Source organism: Phocoena phocoena, chromosome 13 (assembly GCF_963924675.1).
Source record: "Phocoena phocoena chromosome 13, mPhoPho1.1, whole genome shotgun sequence".
In the NCBI taxonomy this organism is placed as follows: domain Eukaryota; kingdom Metazoa; phylum Chordata; class Mammalia; order Artiodactyla; family Phocoenidae; genus Phocoena; species Phocoena phocoena.
The window spans coordinates 50268626-50288613 of record NC_089231.1 but is presented as its reverse complement, the minus strand read 5'-3'; the positions used below and the strand labels follow the sequence as shown (position 1 = coordinate 50288613).

The following is a 19988-nucleotide window of genomic DNA, read 5'->3' as shown; positions in this document are numbered from 1 at the left end:
GAGGACACACTTATCGTCTTTGAGTGGTAGGATCAAGGATAATGTTTTATCTCATTTTGCTGATTTTCCCAAATTTTCCATAGTGAACTTGGAATGGAAGTTCCCAAATTTTGGAAACTCCCAAATGGAAATTCCCAAATTTTCCATAGTGAACTTATATATATTTTTTTACAGTTAAAAATAAATGTGGTTCAAAACGTAGGTGTATACACACGAGGTGTGGCTGCTGAGAACACACCTGAAAGCCTCCCTGTAGCACGTCTAGGAAAGTTTCAAGCTTAGAGTTTTCCTTTAATAAAGTCAGATGATTTTTCACAGGAAAATGAGAGGGCATTTCAGTGTAAGAATGCATGGTATGGGGAAAGGAGTAGAAGTGGGAGGAGTAAAGAATGTCCAGGGGTGACCATTAGGCTTTCCCGTCTATAGCTGAGAACCTCAATATTCAGCATATGTGAGCAGTAGGTGGTGGAGTAGGTCCACTAACTTCGTGTGCATATCTCACAGCATCTGTTGCACTGTTGTGAAATGTGCCTGTCTCCCCCATAGGACCATTAAACTACAGGACACCAGAGACTTTTGCCTTGCTATCTTTGTATTCCTGCCCCTAGCACAGGGCCATGGCACACTGGGAATGCTCAAAGGTGCTCAGTGTTTATTGAATGTTCTTGAATGATATTAGAAGAGACATCAGCAGTTGTATAGGAGGCTACCAAATGAGGACAACACCAGCGATTAGGAGATTTCATTTCATAAGAATGGCATGACCCTTTGTAGAGAAGAAACTGAATATATAATCAGAGAGGCCACACGAGAAGTTCCTGTAGCAAGATTGTTGGGATTCCCCAAGCAATGGCACCGAGGAGGGAGGGAAAAGGGAAGAGCCGGCAATGCTGTGTGGCTGGGTGACTGAACACAAAACTAGCTTTCCCCAAAGCCAAGTTAAAAAGCACGTGAAGGGGCTTCCCTGGTGGCGCAGTGGTTGAGAGTCCGCCTGCCGATGCAGGGGACACGGGTTCGTGCCCCAGTCCGGGAAGATCCCACAGGCCGCGGAGTGGCTGGGCCTGTGAGCCATGGCGCGGGCCTGCGCGTCCGGAGCCTGTGCTCCGTAACAGGAGAGGCCACAACGGTGAGAGGCCCGCATACCGCAAAAAAAAAAAAAAAAAAAAAAAGCACGTGAAGAGTAAGTTTAATAACGCTGTCTTCTCTGGTTACTCCTCATTTCAGACTGCATAAACCAGGAACCCAAAGATGGTGGCCCTGGAGAAGAATGTGATGGTGAGAAGAGAAATGGCCCCCTCCTTTCCAAGTTGTGGGGTTCAGCTTAAAATCCGTGAGCCCTATACTGGGACACGCAGTTTCGAGTCTGGGAAAGCAGTGGTGGGAGGTGATGGAAGGAGGGCTACTTAGAGTCACATCCAGCCTCTGTCAACTGAAATCTGTATGACCTTGTGCAAATGACCTTACTTCTTCAAGCCTCGGTTTCATCATTTGTCAGATGGTAAAACTGAGGTTGGTAATAACTATACCAACCTCATATAGCTGTTGGAAAAATGCTTATAAATCCCTTTTCATGATGCTTGGTAAATAGCAAGCACTCAATAAATAAAAACTATTTATTACTCTTTTCCCACATACAAAATAAGCAACAAGTTGAATAGATTCACCATTTCTTTTTTTGCCCAGTTTTACTGAGATATAATTGACATGCAACATTGTATTAAAGTATATAACATAATGATTTGATATATGTATATGTTGTGAAATGATCACCACAATTAACTTAGTTACCATCCATCACCTCACACAGTTACAAATTTTCTGTCTTGCGTTAGGAATTTTTAAGATCTACTCTTCTAGCAACTTTTAAATATATAATACAGTGTCGTTAACTGTAGTCACTGTGCTGTACATTACATCCCAAGAACTTACTTATCGTATAACTGGAAGTTTGTACCTTTTGACCACCCTCACCCTTTTTCCCCATTCCACCATTTCTTTGTCAAATGCCCCTTGTCTAGAGATCTCCCTTTTTCAGAATCTGCATCTTTCCTGGAGAAGTCCAGGATTGTGATTTTTGCCTGTGATGGGCTATGTGTGTATTAACTGGGCGGCACAGCTCTGGGGCTCTGTTTGCATTCCTGTGGCTCCAGCCCACAGCACTTGTGCCTTTGATTGCGGGCCCCACAGATTGTGACAGCTGTGTGATGACGCTCTTGAACGACCTGGCCACCATGGAGGACGAGCTCCTCCTGGTCAAGTCTCAGCTGCAGGGCCTGAGTGCCAGCATGGGGACCCTGGAGCAGATGAGGCACTTGGAGACCCAGACCAAGGACCTGAGGGTAAGTACTCTGTGGGTCTAGCATGATGCCTGACCCAGAGCAGATACTTGGTGAAGAGAGATGCTGTGTGAACGAATACTCCTCACGTGAGAAAGGGGGGAACTTGACTCCACTTCAGGCTCAGGGAGGCTGTCCTCCTTCCTCTGATCTAAATGAAGATTAGATTTTTCCTGGTGAAAAGTACCGGTGAGCACACAAAGCTAACACTTCTAAGTGAACATTCCTTACACACTGAATGTTTCTGGGCTCATTTTTCTCATAACTTTAGCTCACTGTTTTGCATTTGGAAGACTCGTACAAATTTGAGTACAATTGTTATTAATTCTTCTTTAAATGTTTGATGGAATTTTCCAGTGAAGCCATGTGGGCCTGGGATTTTCTTTGTTGAAAGTTTTTTTTTAAATTAAACTGTAAGTTCAGTTAAAAAATAGATATGGGACAATTAGGATTTATCTGTTTCTTCTTGAGTGATATTTAGTAATTTGTGCCTTTCAAACAATTTTTCTATTTCGTCTAAATTACCAAATGTATTGCAATACAGTTGTTTATAATTTTTCCTTATCCTTTTAATATCTGCAAAATCTGAGTGATGCTTTCTCATTCATTCTGGTTATTGGTCATTTGTGTCTTATCTCTTTTTTTGATTATTCTGGCTAGAGGTTTATCAATTTTATTGATCTTTTTATTTCATTGATTTCTCTCTGCTTTTCTTCAGTTTTCAATTTCATTGACTTCTGTTCTTATCCATATCTTTTCTTCCTTCTGCTTGCTTTGGGTTTAGTTTGCCATTCATTTTCTAGTTTCTTAAGATAAAAGCTTATTTACTGATCCAGAACCTTTCTTAATATAAGCATTTAGTGCTATAAGTTTTCCCCTAAGCACTGCTTTAGCTGTATTCCACACATTTTAAAATGTGTTTTCATTTTCATTCAATTCAAAAGATTTTCTAGGGAGCTCCCTAGTGGCCTAGCGGTTAGGATTCTGGGCTTTCACTGCTGTGACCTAGGTTCAATCCCTGGCTGGAAACTGAGATCCCACAAGCCATGCAGCGTGGCCAAAGAAAAAAGAAAAATTTTCTAATTCCTCTTGTGACTAGAACTGTATTGTTTAATTTCTGAATTGGGGATTTTCCAGATAACTCTCTGTTATTGATTTCTAGTTTAACTCTTTTGGGGTCAGAGAACATACTTTATGATTCCAGTTCTCTTAAATGTGCTGATGTCTGTTTCATAGCTCAGAACATGTACTATGTACAGTTGGAAAGAAGGTGGTCAAGAGGGTATCCTAAGAAGTACTAGAGCCGAAAGTGCCCCACGGGCCAGAGTCAGGCTCCCTGGGGGGAAACGGGGGCTCTTCTGCCTATAAATGGAGGCTGAAAAAGCAACCTCAAAACTTTGCAATTCCCATTGTCGGACAATGGCTGTATGAGAACCTAAGAAAGGACAACCTTGCAGCCAGGATGTGGACAAGACTCACAAACCAGGATCTGTGCTGAAATGTGACATTCTCACTACCACCATAATGTGCAAGTCCTAAGCTGTCACTATAACACCTGGTCCTGGACTGGGGGGTCTGGGGTTGGAGTAATGATGACCATAAGATCACTGGACAGGGCACAGAGAGTGCAGGGAGAAGAAGAAATCTCCCTCTTGGAAGGAGCCTGCAAACACTGTAACAGACAGATAATAAGAAAGACATGCAGCAGAGGCAACAGTCAAGTGATGAGTTCCCTTCAGAGAAAATGAAAATCATAGGACAATCTGAAAATTACTTTAAAGAATAACATCCAGGGCTTCCCTGGTGGTGCAGTGGTTGAGAGTCCGCCTGCCGATGCAGGGGACACGGGTTCGTGTCCCGGTCCGGGAAGATCCCACATGCCGCGGAGTGGCTGGGCCCGTGAGCCATGGCCGCTGAGCCTGCGTGTCTGGAGCCTGTGCTCTGCAACGGGAGAGGCCACAACAGTGAGAGGCCCATGTACCAGACAAAAAAAAGAGAATAACATCCAGTAGAAGGAACAAGAAATTAGAAAAAAATTTTAAACACCAGAAACCAAACAAGAAGAGGTAAATATGAAAAGATCTAAGTAAAACTCATGGAAATGAAAAAAATATACTCAAAGTAAAAGAAATCAGTAGATGAGATAAACCCTAAGCTAACATAGTGAAAGAGGGTTTGGGGAAACTTTAATAAGTGCTTTTGGAATGAGGGCTGATTGTAAACTATTAGTGGCTATGGTTGAGTACATACAGCAAAAACTAATGCTAGAAAACTGGTTCTTTTCCATCCCATTAGGGTAATTTTAGAGCATGGTTTGCAGGCTTAACATGGAGGGGGGGGGGGAAGTCTTTATGTTTTCAGAGAAAAATAAAAGCCACTTGGGTTACTTTGATGTCATCAGTACAACCCTGCATTTTTTCAATGAAGGGAAGGAAACCAACATTTTGGTATCCATCCTATGTGCCAGGCTCTGTGCTAAGTGCTTTCCTTACGTCTCACAACATCCTATGAGGAAAATAGTGTTATTTTTATTTAACAGGCCTGGAAAAGCTAAGTAACTTGCCTTCAGTCACACAGCTAGTATGTGGTGGTTCCAGAAGAATTCAAGCCAAGGTGAAATTCCTTTTTTTTTTTGGCAGCTTTATTTGCAAAAATCAGAAACATCCCAAAAGTCTGTCAGCAGGTGAAGGCATAAATAAATGACTGTACATCTACAAAGTAGAATACTAGTTTGCAATAAATTGTAATGAACTACTGATGCATGGGTGAATCTCAGAATAAGTACTCTGACTGAAAGAAGCCAGACCAAGGAAAGTTCATATCCTAATGAGTGTGTGCGTGTTTATGTGTGACAATCATAAGTTGTGCACAGTTCTAGAAAACGAAAAGTAATCTAATAGTGTGTGTTCCTGGTGATGGGGAAGGAAGTGTCAGGGAGAATCGGGGGGAGGGGTTACAAGGGGCACGAGGAAATGTTTCTTATCTTAATTGTGGAGACAATTTCATGGGTCCTGTGTCAAAGCATATCAAATTGTGTACTTTAAACACGTGCCTTTTGTGGTATGTCAGTTATACCTCAGTAAAGCTTTTAAAAAATCAAACGAACAAAAACAGAAAGAGCCTCATTGACCTGTGGGACAACATCGAGTCACCAAACCTATATGTAATTGTTGTCACTGAAGAAAAATGAAGTGAGTAAGGGGCAGAAAAATATTTGTGCATTTAACGGTAGAAAATGTTCCAATTTTGAGGCAAAACTATTAACTCACAGCTCTAAGAAGTCCTGTGAATTCCAAGCAGGATACAGAATAAAAGTCTTACTAAAGCCCACCATTAATTAATTGCTTTAAAAACAAAAATAAGTTGACATACTTAAAAGCAGGCTGAAAATTAAAAGATGCATTACAGAAAGGGGAGCAAAGGTAAGAATGACTTTTGTCTTCCTGTCTGCAAAAATTAAAAATAAAACATCTGAAACAGTCAGGGCATTGTTGCACAAATTCCAGTTTGTCCCCTAGTGCAGATTATAATAAAACAGAATTAGTAAAATCTACATGTGTCAACCTGCTCTGTGAATGTAGAAAGTCACAGAAAGTTGTAACCTTTTTTTTGACAAAATAAAAGAATATCTACTCAGGAAAATGTCAGTCTGTTTTTATAGATTTGTATGAACTTGAGAAAAGTGTAAAAAAGATCCAACAGGTAATTTTGTTCTCTGTAACCTCTGATGTCTGGGATTGGTGAGGGTTTTGAAAGTAGGGTGATTGATTGTCAACCATTATTCATACACAAGGTGAAATTCTAAAGACCATGCTTTACCCATTGTACTTCTTACTTCTTATACTTCTACTAACACTCTTTAGAATGATGTGCCTTATTTGCCTACAACAAAATTAAAATAGAACTATCTTCTTGCAGTATCACACAAACACTATGAAAATTCAGTAGGAATATGTATGAGAAAGCTAATTTTTTCGACGGTCGTATGTATGTGGCATTTTATAATGCATTAGCCCACTTACCACTGAAAACAACCCAGCAGCTTAGTATTATAATCACCAATATACAGATGAAGGAGATAAAGTCCAGTGAGCTTATCTATTAAGTGGTGAACCTAGGGTGTGGACCTGAGCTGGAAAGCCTGTGCTCTTTTACCCAACGCTGGTTCTTGTGTGCAAATAGAGATAATAATTTTGCTTTTTCTTGTAAAAATTCTCAAGGTATTAACATATTTTTTCCCCAAAATTGAAAATATTTACTACTCTAGGTATTATATGAGGCAATGTCACCCTCTAAAAGTAATGAGGCTGTTGAGTTCCCCAAAAAGGACAGGGGACCAGGATTTGAGTCCTGAAGCAATCAGTAATCACCTGTACTGCTGTGGCATGGATGGGTCACCCAACTTCTTTGGGCTTCTGTTTTCTCATTTTTTTTTTCATATTGAATAAGGGTATTCAATTAAATGAGCCACAAATTTCTCTCCTGCTCTATAATTCTTTGAATCTAATGAGTCCTTGAATAGAGTAGCCATAGGCACTTCTTTTTAGTATTATCAGGTAACATATAGGTTAAAAATAACTGAACAATTCTTTATAATAGAATCTAAACCTTAATACATCAAGTAAGTGGCATCACCCTCATTTCTATAAGGTTAGATCGTTAATTCAAATAAAGTATCTCTTGTCTCTTCATGTTTTTAAATTTTACTACTTTATTTTAGAGCCATATCGCAACTTACATCAGAAATTTATTCTTCATGTGGCCTATTTCAAAGAACCGTATTTTTTTTCCTAAGGATCAGCATTGGTCTTGCTAAATGAATCTTTTCATATCATCACCAGGTTTACCAACTTGGTAAGACTTCCCTCCAAATTTCTACTCTAAAGTGAGATTAAATTTGTATGTTACTTTCAGAGCCAGTTGCTCAGCTACAGTTCCACCATTTCAAATCATAAATCAAAACTGGATGGCCTGGAAAAAGAACTGAGTAACTTGAATCGTGAATTTGAAACTTTGCAGGAAAAGGTAATGTGTTAGGTCAATAACCTTAACTTTTTTTTTTTTTGCTTTCAGAATACTGTTAGTTTTTTCCTCCCATCAACTTACTTTTTGCTCATCAATTTGTTTTTCATATAGGTTCAAATAAATTCCAGAAAAGCTCAAACATTATATAGCAATGTTGATCGGACAACCCAAGGCGCCAAAGAGCTGGACACAAAGATTAAAAATGTCATCCAGAATGTGCACGGTAAGAAGAGTTACTCAGCCCAATTAAACATCTTTTATATTACTTTGTAGCCTTTGTTGTACAAAGAAAAAGTTCAACATTATGAAAAAGAACCTGTAGTGATACTAAAAAACCAATATGAACCCTCCATAAAAATCTCGGCCTTTTTTTTTTTCGTAGTCTGCTGGAGTCCAGAATTCCCAGTTCAATAAACTGCTTGATGTTTTTCCAGTTCTTGTGAAGCAGATCTCTGGGACAGAAGAAGGAGAAGGAAACAACTTGCCTTTGGACGATTTTTCCAGAAAGCTGGCTGAAGCGGAGCGCATGTTGAGGGAACTGAGGAACCGCAACTTTGGGAAGAACCTGAGGGAAGCAGAAGCTGAAAAAAGAGAGGCTCAGCTTCGTAAGGACCCTCCCAAATTCTTGCATACAATCCGTTCTAATTGGTTTGAAATACGGTGTGCAGAGTGCAATATCTAGTCACCGGTGCCAGGTGGAGGGGCTCGTCCTTTCAGCGTATATTACTGGTAGAGGATCATGTGGTGAAAGTAGGTAGCCCCTTCAGATTACTGAGAAGCCGTAGGACAGAACAACACTTTTTTTTTAATTTATTGAAGTATAGTTGATTTACAGTGTTGTGTTAATTTCTGCTGTACAGCAAAGTGATTTCAGTTATATATATATATACATTCTTTTTCACGTTATTTTCCGTTATGGTTTATCACAGGATATTGAATATAGTTACCTGTACTCTACAGTAGAAGCTTGTTGTTTATCCATCCTATGTATAAGAGTTTACATCTACCAATCCCAGACTCTCAATCCTTCCCTCCCTCCCCACTCCTTGGCAATCACAAGTCTCCTCTATGTCTGTGAGTCTGTTTCTCTTTCATAGATATGTTCATTTGTGTCATATTTTAGATTCCACATATAAGTGATATCGTATGGTTTTTGTCTTTGTTTGGCTTACTTCGCTTAGTATGATAATTTCTAGGTCCATCCATATTGCTTCAAATGGCATTATTTCATTCTTTTTAAAGGCTGAGTAATATTCCATTGTACATATGTACCACATCTTCTTTATCCATAGAATAGAATATCTTACCATCATGCAAAAAAAAAAGTTTCTTCTTAGATATTAGACACTGATACCTCTTGTTCCTTTTTAACTGCATTTTCATTCTTCTTTCATTCATCTCCACTCAGCTCTCTCATATCATTTTTAATGGTCACCATATCACCATTGAGCTTTTGAATCATACATCGATATTAGCACTACTGTTACCTCCAAAAATGAATATACTAGAAATTAACTGAATATATCTAAAGGTTTGGGTTAGGGAAAAAGCCTCATTAGCTCAAAACTGTAAGAAATAATAATTTGGTGTATATTTTTCCAAATACTGACCTTTATTCTCTAGTAAAATGATGTATCAGTGGTTACAGGTAGTAGCAGTTCTCTTTTAGCATTTGTATTGTTTAAATGTAATATTAGCCTTGGCTTTTAGCTGCAAGGAGACAGTGTTAGTAGTAGAAAGAGCATGTGCTTCGTGCTCTGCAGGTCAAGTTCAAGTCCCAAGGCTAAAACCTTGTCACCCAATTTCTCAGGCCATCCATTTTCCTATCTGAAACAGGAGGTTGATAATTACTGTTTTCATGTGGTTGTCACGAAAGTTAAATGAGACAGTGTGTGTATAACACGACACAAATGCTAGTTTCCTTTCCTGTTCCCTTGCAAGTTCAAGGAAAACCATGAAGTGAGTAGAAACTCAATTCTCCTCCTGTAGTCTTTATAAGTTAAATGAGACAGTGTGTGTATAACACGACACGAATGCTAGTTTCCTTTCCTGTTCCCTTGCAAGTTCAAGGAAAACCATGAAGTGAGTAGAAACTGTTCTCCTCCTGTAGTCTTTATAAGTTAAATGAGACAGTGTGTGTATAACACGACATAAATGCTAGTTTCCTTTCCTGTTCCCTTGCAAGTTCAAGGAAAACCATGAAGTGAGTAGAAACGCAGTTCTCCTCCTGTAGCGTTTATAAGTTAGCTTTCCAGTGCACTCATCTTTCAAGTGGGAAACAGAAAGGTGATGTATTACAGTGCTGACTCGGATAAGGAGCTGGCTGGAAAACCACCAGGTGGAGAACAGTGGGCTTGTGAAGAATATACGAGATTCTTTAAATGACTACGAAGCCAAACTCGGTGACCTCCGTGCCGCTCTACAGGAGGCCAGTGCCCAAGCAAAGCAGGCCACCGGCCTCAACCGAGAAAACGAGAGGGCTTTGGAATCCATCAAGGTGAGGTCACGGGCAGAATCTGCACGGTTTGGTTAATGACAAGCATGAGGGAACAGGAATCTTTATCGTTAATAAAGTGGCAGAGCCAGGCAGCTGTCTGTACAGGAAGCCCTAATCAAATAGGCGCGAGGCATTAAATGCAAAATCAAAGTAGTTGCTACTCCTCAGCGGCCAGAAAAGTTTCTGAACTTAAACCACAGAGAAAGCAGAGCAAATCGCTTCACCCCCACCCCTGGCTGATAGAGTGCTGGACCAATAATGTTGCCAAATAGGTGAGAAATTAATATTGTTATAATTAATTCAAAGTGTACAATGTATGCTCTAAATAACTGACTTTTTGTGTCATATATGTAAACATCATTATCAGAATCACCAGCAAAGGCATTTTAAGCCATTACTTGCTTTATAGGAAATAAGTCAAAATACAGGCCACATGCAGGAGTTTCAATGAGGAGTTAAAGCTCGAATTCTATAGTGTGTATGTCAATGGTGGACACTGTAGGCTAAAACAACAGCAAAAGTGTGAGGGGCTATGAAATGACAGTAAGATCAAAGTGGAATAACATAGGACTGAACACCCCCCCAAAAAAAAAGAAAAACGCAAGAATTTCGTAAAAGACAATGACTAACATCTTCACTGATGGTAATAGGGTTAGCTCCCAAAGCCTCTTCAGGTAGTAACACCTCTGTTGGAAGTCACTGACTTTGCCAAGGGGAAGGGAGCAGGGTCCAATTTTACGGGTCCCTGAACTCGGGCAGCCTCCACCCTGGCATCCTAAAGTCCTGTGTGTTTCCTTATTGAAGTGTCCCAACATCTTCGCTGGGACCGGCATGTAGAGTGTGCTGATGGTTGGTGCTGATTCCCTTAGTTAAAATCCCTCGTTCTGATCCACTAGCCAGAGCTTAATTATATATCCACCTCATGGGCCTGGTTGAGCCCAGTGTAGAAACCTTCTCCAATGTGACAGCGATTGTTTCATTGGCATGTTGTCTGTGGAAACTATGACAACACACCTACACAACAAATTGAGCTGATGTCTCATGGCTTTGGAGTTTCCTAGATGACCTTTAAGTGCAAGCAGACATTCTGACTCTGAAACTACTTCTATGCTGTTGTCCAACAAATATGCCTGTGCCTTCTGACGATATATCATGAAGCTCACAGACATTCTTTTTATTCTCTCCAGAGACAAGTTAAAGAAATGAATTCCCTCCAGAGTGACTTCACCAAGCATCTAGCCACTGCAGACTCTTCCTTACTGCAAACGAATGTTGCCTTAGAGCTGATGAGTAAAAGCCATGAGGTAGAGGCAAAACTTGTTCTCTGGAAAATCAAAAAGCATTTAAATTATGTTTCGAGGAAACTATGAGATCGGCTAACCAATTTTTTCTCCAATATATGTCTTTTAGGTGGAAGAAAATATACCAGATGGTTAAGAGTGGTTGTCCCTTGGGGGAGGGGTGAATGATGTATCTTCTCTGTATCTATCTCTATTATCTAATTTGCCTGCAGTGAGTGAATGTTGCTTTTGTAATAACAAAAAAAAATGTGGTGCTATTTTTAAAATCTCATTTTCATCTCTAAGATGAATAAGGTCTGAGGATCTAATGTAAAGCAATATGACTCTAGTTAATAACACTATATTGTATAATTGAAATTCGCTAAAAGAGAATTTAAATGTTCTCACCGCCACTCCCAAAAAAGTTAAGAGGATAAAATATGAGCTGATTGATGTGTTAACTCAGTGGGGGAATCCTTTCACAATGTATGCGTATGTCAAATCATCACTTCGTGCACTTTAAATACCTTACAATCGTATGTCAATTATACCTCAGTAAAGCTGAAAAACAATTAAAAAATAAAATAAAATATCAGGCATACATTATTAACAGAAGACATTTAGGACTGGCAAAAGATGGACAACATTTCTTAGCAGCCCATTGGTCATTTTGAAAATATCTTTTATTATCGCTATTTCTAAATCAGAAAAAAGGTATTTTGGTTTAGTACAACTATACACTAATGATAATAATGAGCTTTTATAAAATCTATCAAAGCGGGTACCCACCATATGGAAAATGTTCAAAGTGGTGGTAAAACTTGGGAGAATGTTATCAGTGTCAGTATCTCAAGTAACCAAGGAATAATTGGTGTGCTGAGCGGGCTCGGAAAACAGTTTCTCATTGTTGCTTCCTGGAAACGTCATTTACGACAGAGGTCAAGAAAATGGCATATACGTGCTTTGCTTAAGTTGACACTACCTCTTGTTTACTTGGAAAATATAGGAATATGAAAAACTAGCTGTCACCTTAAATGAAGCAAGACACGAACTAAGTGACAAAGTGAGAGAACTTTCCAAATCGTCCAGTAAAGCATCCCTGGTGGGGGAGGCAGAGAAGCATGCGCAGTCTTTACAGGAGCTGGCAAGGCAGCTGGAGGAGTGAGTGGCTGACCTGACGGGTCTAACTGCAGGGGCCGCTGGAGCCTGGTGGGAAGGCCTCTCAGGGGGAGTGGGGTCTCCAGACCAGGGTGGAGGGCGGCACCCAGGGCCCAGGTCCGAACCCGACCAGCCGCAGGGGCCTGATTCCCAGCTGCATCTTTGGGACAGAGCTGCAGAGCTTGCAGCCCCAAGTCTCCATCTGTCAAATGAATCGGGAGGTTAGGGGGCTCAGCTGCAGGCAGGGGGGCCGCTGGAGCCCTCTCCTGTGCCATTTTCTAGGATCAAGAGGAACACCAGTGGGGATGAGCTGGTACGCTGTGCCGTGGACGCTGCCACCGCCTATGAGAACATCCTCAATGCCATCAAAGCAGCCGAGGACGCAGCGGACAAGGCCACCAGCGCGTCTGAGGCTGCCCTCCAGGTGAGCACCTGCACTGGTACCTTCTCTCCAGGCACTCTGGAGACGACTCATTTTCCTATCTTCTTTCTGCATGCACCAAAGAATAGAAAAAAGCATTATTTTAGACCAGAATTTGTTATATAGAATAGACTCGAACTTGCTCTAGATATAAGTCATTTCTGTATATACTTGGCTGTTTGATAAATGTAGCCCACTTTTAAAAATCATTTGTAAAACCAGATAGAAATCACACTGATTATTGATTTTGAACCATGAAAGTATTATACCCTGCTTCTTACCAGGTATGTTTTTATGCTGTGACTGAGTGTTGAGCATTAACATTTACCGAAGAAGAGAAATTTTTGTACACAATTTTATAACCATTTATTTCCTGTCATTTGTCTTACACCTGGGCATGTCTGTGGAGTCCTGTGGTATCTTACATGCATCATATAATATTCCTATGTCTAAAAATAAAGAACAAATTATTAATTATGAGAGAATTAGGGGACAGACCTCAGAAGGTTGAAGATTTTTATCTCCCGAAGATTAAAAGCCTAAAAACATTTTAACTCTGTCCTCCATTATTGCAGAGGGTATTGTACAAGCGACAGTGAGAAAATGAGAAGGTGTCACACAATTTGTCATTATATCAGCAGAGATGGGTCCGCCTCCCTAAGCCACAGACGTCTTCTTAGAGCCCTGACTGTATCTTTTAAGGAACAGTCTTTTTAAACCTCCTCCTTACCTTCTAACCTCATTCTTTGAAGATTAAAGATAAGGGCTTTGGGGTAGGATGAAAACTCTTACACTATATTTCCTAAGGTGTATCACATTTAAAGCTGATAAACACTTTGCTTTCAGACAGTGATAAAGGAAGATGTTCCAAGAAAAGCTAAAACCCTGAGTTCCAACAGCGATAAACTGTTAAATGAAGCCAAGATAACCCAGAAGAAGCTACAGCAAGGTACTGAGGGTTAGGGTGGAGGCTGGGATAGTCAAAGACTTGGAAACAACCTATGAGACCAGGAGAGGCAGCCCTAGAAGCAAACGCACTTCTTGAATCTCAGTGTCCATGCAAATGATACTTTGGAAACTCATAGCTGGGATGTGTCTACCCAATGTTCTAACATACACCAAATTAACTAGAACCTCATAAATCTAAGTAAATCTTGAGGCTGATAGGCCTGTTTCAGCCTGGCCTTGGGTTTGGGGGAGGGGATTCTTAGTTTAATCCCGTGTGGACCCACATAGCATTGAGGTATGTACGGTGCTGCTTTCTTACTTAAGGCCCAGGTAATTAGCTTCAGGTCATTAGAGCAACTGCTTCAAAATTTCTTAAGCCCTAAAATCTTAGCAACTGAAAGTACCAAAAATCACTACCACTATGGAGCATGAAGATTTTTAAATTTTTGTCTTTGAACTTTTTCTACTTATTTAATTTGATTTTTTAAAAAAATAATTAAACCGTCTCGATCTCACCAAATTCCTGTGTTCAGAAAATGCTGTGTCTTGATTTTCTCTGGTCTCCTGTGGTCATTCATAGCTGAGCAGCCATCCAAGCTCATAGCCCTCACTTACCTTCTTAATCCTTTCAAAGCAGTTAGATGCCTTCTACCAGTAAATAAATATATTTATTTATTTATCTTTTTTCATTTTTAAAAATGAAAATGAAAAATAAATGTGAAAACAGGAAAAAGAAAATACAAAACAATAGTCATTTGCCTAGCAAATTTCAAAAATTAAAATTTCCTGGTATGACGTCTGCTCTCTTTATAAAAGTTGAGCTAAGAGGTGAAGATATGTGTTTTTAAAAGGATTAGGATACAGGACTTGCCTGGCGGCCCAGTGGTTGAGAATCTGCCTGCCAATGCAGGGGACGTGGGTTTGAGCCCTGGTCCGGGAAGATCACACATGCTGCGGAGCAACTAAGCCCGTGTGCCACAACTACTGAGCCTGTGCTCTAGAGCCCATGAGCCACAACTACTGAGCCCGCATGCCACAACTACTGAAGCCTGCGTGCCTAGAGCCCGTGCTTCACAACAAGAGAAGCCACTGCAGTGAGAAGACCGCTCACCGCAACGAAGAGTAGCCTCCCTCGCTGCAACTAGAGAAAGCCGGCACGCAGCAACAAAGTCCCAATGCAGCCAATTAATGAATGAATGAATGCATGAATGCATGCATGCATGCATATGAACTTAAAAACAAAAGGATTAGGATACTAACTACATTGTTATTTAAACCAGTCCTGGAATCACAGTTTAAGCCATATATCGTCAACTTGATCTTAAAGTATTCACTGGTCATTTTCCATGACCCCAAAGTGGCAATATTATCAGCTAGGAATGTCTATGAACTCTGTTCCTTTCACTAAATGTCCTTAAATTTGTTTGGAAATGAGCAGAAACAATGCCTACTGTGTGTGTGAGTTTGCTTCAGTGAGGCTCTCTTAACAACACTCCTTTACTGTACTTTTGACTGAAGGGGCATCCCTTATGCATTATTCATTCATTTGTTCATTCAGTCGTTTGTTCCATAAATACATACTAATATTAAGCCCCAGTGAGTGCCAGACATGGCACTATGTGCTGGGACACAGCAGCGAACAAGACAGACACATCCCTTTTCTTTGCTAAGCAGAGACTTTCACCCTGAGCAGAGTGGAAGTTAAGCCTCCCTCTGAGTTATTACGCCTCTCCCTTTCCTCATGTGCATTTCCAAGGAGCCTGGTAACACAGGCTCTATATGCTCCTGGCCTCTGTAACTGGAGGACCTGTGGGTCTAGGTGCATGCAGTGGGCATCTCGGGGATGACTGCTAAGATGCAGGTCTGCTCAGTGCTGTGCAGACCGTGGCTACTTCAGGGGTCACCAATACCCACGGAGGATCAAGATCTTTAGGGTAATTGCCTCTTGCTGCTTTATTTTATTTTAGAAATCAGTCCGGCTCTCAACAACCTGCAGCAAACTCTGAAAATTATGACCGTTCAGAAAGGACTGGTAGACACCAATCTCACGACCATCCGCGATGATCTTCGTGGGATACAGAGAGGTCAGCAGCTCCCTAACCCACTGGACTTGGCTTCTTTTGTCAAACATTTTAGATACTTACCCCTCCCTGTTTGTGTGTGCATTAGATGACATCGATGGTATAATCAATAGTGCAAAGAGCATGGTCAGAAATGCCAACGACATCACAAATGATGTTCTAGATGGGCTCAACCCCATTCAGACAGACGTGGAAAGAATTAAGGATACCTATGGGAGCACCGGGAGTGAAGACTTCAACAAGGCTCTCACCGATGCAGATAATTCAGGTAGCAGGCATTCTCTGCCCAGGACATATTATCCATTTTCTCCATCAGTATGTGCTTTGGTCAGTTTTAATTTTTCCCCGGTAAAGTCTGATCTTAGAAATTAAAATATTAAAAACAACTTCACATAATCCATTCAAAGAGTATGGCTATTCTGTTAGTTAAAAGGACCAAGTAGGATTTTTGAAAAAAATCCATGAACATTGCTATTGATTTTCCCTTTTATAGAGTGGAGATATAGGTCCCTGAACCATGAGGAATTGAATTATTATTAATATTAAAGATCAAAAAGCAAAGATTTATTTTTTTATAGTGGTCAAGAAAGATAATTTGATATTTAGATTGCAGAATAAGATCCATGATATATTTATATAGAAATATGTATAATATATATTTCTATAATACAGAAACTATATTACCTGATTCTGAGTCATCCTGTCCAACGTTTGGGACCCAGACATACCACTTGACAAGTACTATCAATGAGAACATCTGTATTTAACCTTTTCTCAACTCACAGTGATAAATGTCTGTTTTGTAATCTCACCAACAGTAAAGAAATTAACCAACAAACTGCCTGATCTTTTGAGCAAGATTGAAAGTATCAACCAACAGCTGTTGCCACTGGGCAACATCTCTGACAACATGGACCGCATACGGGAGCTAATTCAGCAGGCCAGAGATGCTGCGAATAAGGTGGGTGTGTCCCCACATTGCCAGGCACCAAGGCTCATTCTTTGATAAGTTACTCCATTCATTAGGAAAGGAAAGGTATCTATGTACTCAAGAACTGGTTGTCTTTATTTATATTTTGGCTGTGTTGCGTCTTTGTTGCTGTGCGCAAGCTTTCTCTAGTTGAGGCGAGCGGGGGCCACTCTTTGTTGCGGTGCGTGAGCTTCTCATTGTGGTGGCTTCTCTCGTAGCGGAGCATGGACTCTAGGCGCGCAGGCTTCAGTAGCTGTGGTGCGTGGGCTCGGTAGTTGCGGCTCACCGGCTCTAGAGCACATGCTCCGTAGTTGTGGGCTTAGTTGCTCTGCAGCATGTGAGATCTTCCTTCCTGGACCAGGAATCGAACCTGTGTCCCCTCCATTGGCAGGCAGATTCTCAACCACTGCGCCCAAGTCCCCTGGTTGTCTTTCTTGCCATAATTCTTTGGTTGCGCCCAATGTGCAAGTTCATTTCCTCCTGTCATCCTTCAAAAGTACACGTCATCTTCATCCCTCAGATGGTCTAGTACATCAAGGACCTGGAGCAGTTTCCTTCTCACTGACTCATGCAGACAGGAAGCAGGATTCTCCTCCAGGCTCCAGTTGGTAAAGTGTTATTGCAAGTTCGAGTAAGGGTTCTGTGATTGGAACGTGCAGATATGATACTGAACAAGACCTACCTTCTCATTTTAACTTGGAAGTTGTAGAATCCACTTTTATTGAGGATGGAGGAATGGTTCCTACCAACATGAGCAGTGTTCTGAATAGGAGATTACAGCAATTTTCCTTCATTGGAAAATTCCATCAGCCTTTCTCATTTTAATCTGACATTATTTACTTGAATTCCTTACGCTTCTCCCTCACAATTTGTTTTATCCTAAAATAATGTAAATGAAATATCTTGTATTTTTCAGCCACCTCCCTATGAGATATTTGGAGATAGAGAGTTGGAAAGCCAAGTCAGAATATCACTGCCCTGGAGGCACCATGGTTGATTTCCAGGCTCAATATTACATCTTTTGAGCCTCAAAAGCTGCCTTTTCTTTTAGGAAAGAGAATGACTCCCAACACAAAATTTTTAGCAGAAAAACAAAGAGCCTAAGGCACAGTTTGGCAGAAACTACCCTCTTCATAGCTATACACATCTTATAAAAAGCAAATGAAAAAGCATGTTTCTAGCTTTTGCCCTTCTATGTTCGTTCACTAATTTACTGAACATAATTTGAAGTGTATAAATAGCACAGTGGCTTAGAACTGGTTAACCGAGGCAGACTACCTTGTTTTGATCTCTGCTCTGTCACTTACGAAAATAAGACTAGTTACAGTTTATAGATAAATGATATTTAGTAAAAATATTAAAACACACGTGAGAAGCTGGGTATGGGAATCCAAATCCAGCGTAGCGGTGACCTCTGAGAAGGGAGAGCAGACTGGGAACAGGGTGGGATACATGATGGGATTCAGTCATAGCAGTAATGCTTAATTTCTTAAGAAGGTCGTGCATATGCAGGTGTAGTCTCTTTTTTTGTGTTCATAAAATGTTTTGTTTTGAATTTTATTTTATTTTTTTATACAGCAGGTTCTAATTAGTTATCAATTTAATACATATTAGTATATATATGTCAATCCTAATCTCCCAATTCATCAGCCCCCCCACCTCCCCCCACCACTTTCTCCCCTTGGTGTCCATACATTTGTTCTCTACATCTGTGTTTCTATTTCTGCCCTGCAAACCGGTTCATCTGTACCGTTTTTCTAGGTTGCACATATATGCATTAATATACGATATTTGTTTTTCTCTTTCTGACTTACTTTACTCTGTATGACAGTCTCTAGATCCAGCCACATCTCTACAAATAACCCAATTTCATTCCTTTTCATGGCTGAGTAATATTCCATTGTATATATGTACCACAACTTCTTTATCCATTTGTCTGTCGATGGGCATTTAGGTTCCTTCCATGACCTGGCCATTGTAAATAGTGCTGCAGTGAACATTGGGGTGCATGTGTCTTTTTGAATTATGGTTTCCTCTGGGTATATGCCCAGTAGTGGGATTGCTGGGTCATATGGTAATTCTATTTTTAGTTTTCTAAGGAACCTCCATACTGTTCTCCATAGTGGCTGTATCAATTTACATTCCCACCAGCAGTGCAAGAGGGTTCCCTTTTCTCCACACCCTCTCCAGCATTTGTTATTTGTAGATTTTCTGATGATGCCCATTCTAACTGGTGTGAGGTGATACCTCATTGTAGTTTTGATTTGCATTTCTCTAATAATTAGTGATGTTGAGCAGCTTTTCAAGTGCTTCTTGGCCATCTGTATGGCTTCTTTGGAGAAATGTCTGTTTAGATCTTCTGTCCATTTTTTGATTGGGTTGTTTGTTTTTGTAATATTGAGCTGCATGGCTGTTTATATATTTTGGAGATTAATCCTTTGCCCATTGATTCGTTTACAAATATTTTCTCCCATTCTGAGGGTTGTCTTTATGTCTTGTTTATGATTTCCTTTGCTGTGCAAAAGCTTTTAAGTTTCATTAGGTCCCATTTGTTTATTTTTGTTTTTATTTCCATTACTCTAGGAAGTAGATCAAAAAAGATCTTGCTGTGATTTATGTCAAAGAGTGTCCTTCCTACATTTTCCTCTAAGAGTTTTATAGTGTCCAGTCTTATATTTAGGTCCCTAATCCATTTTGAGTTTATTTTTGTGTATGGTGTTAGGGAGTGTTCTAATTCTTTTACATGTAGCTGTCTAGTTTTCCCAGCACCACTTATTGAACAGACTGTCTTTTCTCCATTGTATATCCTTGCCTCCTTTGTCATAGATTAGTTGACCATAGGTGCATGGGTTTATCTCTGGGATTTCTATCCTGTTCCATTGATCTACGTTTCTGTTTTTTGTGCCAGTACCATACTGTCTTGATTACAGTAGGTTTGTAGTATCGTCTGAAGTCAAGGAGTCTGAATCCTCCAGCTCCATTTTTTTCCCTCAAGACTGCTTTGGCTATTTGGGGTCTTTTGTGTCTCCATACAAATTTTAAGATTTTTTGTTCTAGTTCTATAAAAAATGCCATTGGTAATTTGATAGGTATTGCATTGAATATGTAGATTGTTTTGGGTAGTATAGTCATTTTCACAATATTGATTCTTCCAATCCAAGAATATGGTATATCTCTCCATCTGTTGGTATCATCTTTAATTTCTTTCATCAGTGTCTTATAGTTTTCTGCATACAGGTCTTTTGTTTCCCTAGGTAGGTTTATTCCTAGGT

General features: G+C 40.2%; 1 protein-coding gene across 1 annotated transcript in view; it reads left to right on the top strand.

Annotated features, from left to right (window-relative positions):
* The window catches only part of LAMA3 (laminin subunit alpha 3), a 240568-nt gene that overhangs the window by 180750 nt on the left and 39830 nt on the right, over positions 1-19988 (top strand). The window contains exons 43-55 of the mRNA XM_065889461.1: positions 1225-1275; positions 2188-2339; positions 7251-7361; positions 7473-7584; positions 7796-7966; positions 9662-9858; positions 11046-11162; positions 12145-12299; positions 12579-12720; positions 13564-13666; positions 15633-15749; positions 15835-16014; positions 16565-16707. Coding sequence (XP_065745533.1) covers positions 1225-1275; positions 2188-2339; positions 7251-7361; positions 7473-7584; positions 7796-7966; positions 9662-9858; positions 11046-11162; positions 12145-12299; positions 12579-12720; positions 13564-13666; positions 15633-15749; positions 15835-16014; positions 16565-16707 — 1751 coding nt within the window. The remainder of the gene's footprint in view (positions 1-1224; positions 1276-2187; positions 2340-7250; positions 7362-7472; positions 7585-7795; positions 7967-9661; positions 9859-11045; positions 11163-12144; positions 12300-12578; positions 12721-13563; positions 13667-15632; positions 15750-15834; positions 16015-16564; positions 16708-19988) is intronic.